Source organism: Protobothrops mucrosquamatus, unplaced genomic scaffold (assembly GCF_001527695.2).
Source record: "Protobothrops mucrosquamatus isolate PMUCROS unplaced genomic scaffold, P.Mucros_1.0 scaffold2236, whole genome shotgun sequence".
NCBI classification, from domain to species: Eukaryota; Metazoa; Chordata; class Lepidosauria; order Squamata; family Viperidae; genus Protobothrops; species Protobothrops mucrosquamatus.
Window position 1 is genome coordinate 32,208 of NW_015388325.1, and position 4,454 is coordinate 36,661.

Here is a 4,454-nt window from a genome sequence, read left to right on the forward strand (position 1 = left end):
CATCTAGTCCAACCCCCTGCTCAGGCAGGAAACCCTATACCATTTCGGACAAATGGCTGTCCAGTCTCTTCTTAAAAACTTCCAGTGTTGGAGCATTCACCGCTTCTGGAGGCAGGTTGTTCCACTGGTTAATTGTTCTCACTGTCAGGAAGTTTCTCCTGAGTTCTAGATTGCTTCTCTCCTTGATTAGTTTCCACCCGTTGCTTCTTGTCCTGCCTCCAGGTGCTTTGGAAAATAGCTTGACTCCCTCTTCTTTATGGCAACCCCTGAGATATTGGAACACTGCTATCATGTCCCCCCCTCGTCCTTCTCTTCATTAAACTAGACATACCCAATTCCAGCAGCCGTTCCTTATATGTTTTAGCCTCCAGTCCCCTAATCATCTTTGTTGCTCTTCTCTGCACTCTTTCTAAAGTCTCAACATCTTTTTTACATCGCGGTGACCAAAACTGGATGCAGTATTCCAAGTGTGGCCTTACCAAGGCATTGTAAAGTTGTATTAACACTTCACGTGATCTTGATTTCTATCCCTCTGTTAATGCAGCCTAGCACTGTGTTGGCCTTTTTGGCAGCTGCAGCACACTGCTGGCTCATATTTAGGTGATTGTCGACTAGGACTCCGAGGTCCCTCTCACAGTTACTACTATTGAGCAAGGTGCCACCTATGCTGTACTTGTGCAATTGGTTTTTCTTGCCTAAATGTAATACATCTAATATGATACATTATTGTACCATACTCGTGACTTTCTCATTTTTAAAACACACAGTATCATTTAACATTGAAAACTCAGGCTTTAATTTGGTACATAAAGTATGTGTGTTCATTTTCCAAGGTTTAATGTGACAATTTTATTATTTCTTATTTTATTACATTTTAAAGCAAGTTTTTATAGCAAAATTTAATGTAATGCCTGTAAATATCCATCTATTAATTTTTATTCAGGGTCTAAGTGTTACTTTCTGTTGAGAGACACAAAAATTAGATTTGTATAATATAATATCTCAGAGTAACACCATTAATCATATATTTTGAGGTGTTCCTGAAGCCATAAGAACTTTCTACTTAGATCTAGTATGCAGATGTAATTTTTCAGGCAAATTGGTACAATTAAACTCTCTCATGGACATCACACTTACATTGTATAAGTTTGCATTGCAAATGTACATTGGAGTATATGTAAATATTGCTGAAATCTAAAAAACTTAAAATAGAAAATTAGAGCTGCGAAACCACTACAATTGTGACAGTGTGAATGAAGCAGTTCTCCTCACAGAAAGCAAGCAGTCGTGTCCTACGGGAGGCTTGTGGGGTTGCTTCAGAAGCTGTTGCCAATTGTCTCTGAATGTGTCTCCCCACACAGCTTCTTTGCTTTGCTGAGTCTCAGTGGAAACATGAAGAATTTGTTTGGCAGTCTTGTAAGCCAGTGGTTCCCATCCTGTAGGTTGTGGCCCACTAGTGGGCTGTGAGGGGTTTGCAACTGGGCCGTAGAAATGGCTGGTGAGCGTGTGTGCATGTGCATCACTTGCAGGTGAGTGCGTGTGCACGTGTTCCATTTGCATGAGCGCCAGGTGTGTGTGCATGCTGCTCGTTGAAATGGAGCTATGCGTGTGCACGCTTGGCAGCCCCTTCCTCAAACCATCCCCTTCCTCCCCCTGCCAGTCCACAAAGCCAGAAACGTTGGGGAACTCTGAAGTAAGCTTTGCAAAAGACATTGCTGTTTTAACATCTTAGAAAGAGGTGCTTTACTCGGGTGCTTTGGGAAGCACTTCTTTTGAATTCCTTGTACAGCTCCACCAAAAATCAATGTGATCGTACTGGAACAAAGCTTCAGACTCATGCCTAACTTTCTAGACAAATCTGGTGCCTGGGGCTAGTATTCATCCACTCTTTTTCTCCGTGGTTTTAGGAACAGGGTAGAACAGGAACATCCCATAAAGGGTTCAGTAAAATTATATCAATAATTTAGAATATAGGACTCCCCTCCTCCTCCTTTCAGTTTCTTCTCCTGTTCAACATTGTAATAATAATAATAATAATAATAATAATAATAATAATAATAATAATAATAATAATAATAATAATAATAATAATAATAATAATAATAATAATAATTTAATTTATATACCGCCCTTCTCCCGCAGGACTCAGGGCGGTGCACAGCATATTGAAACAAGTACAAATACAAGATACAAAAAATATAGACCCTATAAAACCAAATTAAAAACCAAATATTAGAAGCTGTTATTCCTATTAAAATTATTCTTAAAATCATCCCTAAGTAAAATCCTCCCTAATGGTTGTCCTAGACTGGATTTTTTCTTGTGACCAGATATTTGAGGCTGTTTACATTCCATCTTTTTTCTGTCACTTAATATCAGTAAGTAGAACAAGAGCCAGAGTTTAATTTCAGATAAGGTACTGATGAATAGTGCTATTTAGTTCTTTTCTAATTATCGTATAAAGAGGAGCCTTTAACAATGATTTTTAAAGCAACTTGCTCTACTGTTTGTAAGAAATCAACATTTCATTAAGTTTCATTTCTTTTGCAGGTGTATTTGCCAGACTTTGCATAAAAAAGTGTGCATTTTAGTGACTCACCAGTTGCAATATTTACGAGCTGCAAGCCAGATCTTAATTTTAAAAGAGGTTGGTGAAAATAAAAATAATCTTCGGAGGGTTGGCAATGTTTAGTTTGTGTCCTGTATTCTTAATATTTAAAGTTGAAGAATTATAAATATGCAGAATAGTATGGTCAGTCTTGCAGGTTACATGTAATTTGTCCACATGGCATGCAAAACTATACATTTACATTTACAGAACTAAATAAATTAAAATGCCAGTTTTGAATGATAGGTCAGGATTTTTTAAAACCCCTAGCTGGAAAATAAAAGAAAATAGTGTAAAATATATCTGTTGATGGTGTTCAGCTACAAATGTCAAATTAGTTACTTCAGTATTCTTGGGGCTTTAGTTTCCTATTGATCCTTTTGCATATATGCTATACATATAATACTGTGCACTTGTTTAGATTAGAAAAGAAGCAGGAACCATGTTTCAAATGGACTTTGATTTTTGATTCTCAAGAGCTACATTTCAAAAGGAGGCAGAGCTTCAAAAAATTGACCAATTAAACCTAGACCAGGGGTAGGCAACCTTGGCTCTTTTATGACTCGTGGACTTCAACTCCCAGAATTCCTGAGCCAGCTGAGTTGAAGTCCACGAGTCATAAAAGAGCCAAGGTTGCCTACCCTTGACCTAGACTGAATCAGAAGCAGCATGGTCCATCTTGAGAAGTGCAGCTGAAGTGATATCTGAACTTCCTTCTAGCGAGCATGGGAAAAATATGCTCTTTATTTTGACTTTACAGCTGCAAATAAAAAATTGTAAAGCTGAAATTTGTAAATATGTAAGACATTGAATGCTGAAATTTGTTCAGTGTCAGCGAGATGTAGGCACCTTGAATTTAGACTGTTTATGTTCCATGACTACAGTATTATTTGCTCTTTTATTCAAAATTAAATGAACTACAAATAAAAATGCAAATAAAATCAATAAAAATCAAACAGACATAATCTAATATCTTCTCTCTTCTTCTAAATGTCACTAATAAATAAAATATTGTTATGTTGCTTTGTAATGTACCATTTATATTCGTATTGACTGAAGCAGTATAAAAACCTGTGAATGAAATAAAGTAAATAAATTATCTAGGAAAAATATCCTTTTCTCTATAATTATCTTAGAATAAATGCCAATTAACAAATTTTAATTGTTCCATATATCCTTATACAAGCCAGATATAAGAAAGGATATTATGTATTTCTAATTAACTTACAAGACTTATAATAATTATTTTTTTATAATTTTATAAAGAAATTATTTTTGCTAATCAAAACTTTGCCATCTTTCCAAAAACAACAACAACAGATTATTCATCTGCTACCAATATCTAATAACTATCAACTTTGCTATCATTGCCCTATTGACACTTTATTTTTCATTGAGGTGTTCTCAATCACAATTGAGCCCAAAATTTATATTGGTAAATGAGAAATTTGTTAAGTGAGTCTTGCCCCATTTTACGACCTTTTTTGCCACAGTGATCCCACACTTTCTTGAAATGTATCTTGATTATTTAAAACGGGGTAAGACAAAGGAGGATATTTACTAAAAGATTCTTCCTTCTTTTTGGTGGAAGTGCAAGCCTGGATGGCAGCTGATAGTTATCCAAAAAATTACTACTATAGTTGGCTATTTTACAAGCATACTGTACATTATAGTCTCTATGTATTTTCTTTCTAGGGTAAGGAGGTAGGGAAAGGTACCTTCTCAGACTTTCTTAAATCTGGAATAGATTTTTCTTCTCTTTTGAAAAAAGTTGAGGAGGATGATCAACCATCATCTCCAGGAACACCCAGCCACCAGCTGACTAGGATCCGTACATTTTCTCAGT

The 4,454-nt window shown here is 35.9% G+C and overlaps 1 protein-coding gene across 1 annotated transcript in view; it reads left to right on the top strand.

The window, feature by feature from the left end:
- ABCC4 (ATP binding cassette subfamily C member 4) overlaps positions 1-4,454 on the top strand; it is a 141,994-nt gene that overhangs the window by 30,235 nt on the left and 107,305 nt on the right. Inside the window, exons 10-11 of the mRNA XM_015824442.2 lie at positions 2,551-2,647; positions 4,304-4,452. Of these exons, the coding sequence (XP_015679928.2) occupies positions 2,551-2,647; positions 4,304-4,452 (246 nt within the window). The remainder of the gene's footprint in view (positions 1-2,550; positions 2,648-4,303; positions 4,453-4,454) is intronic.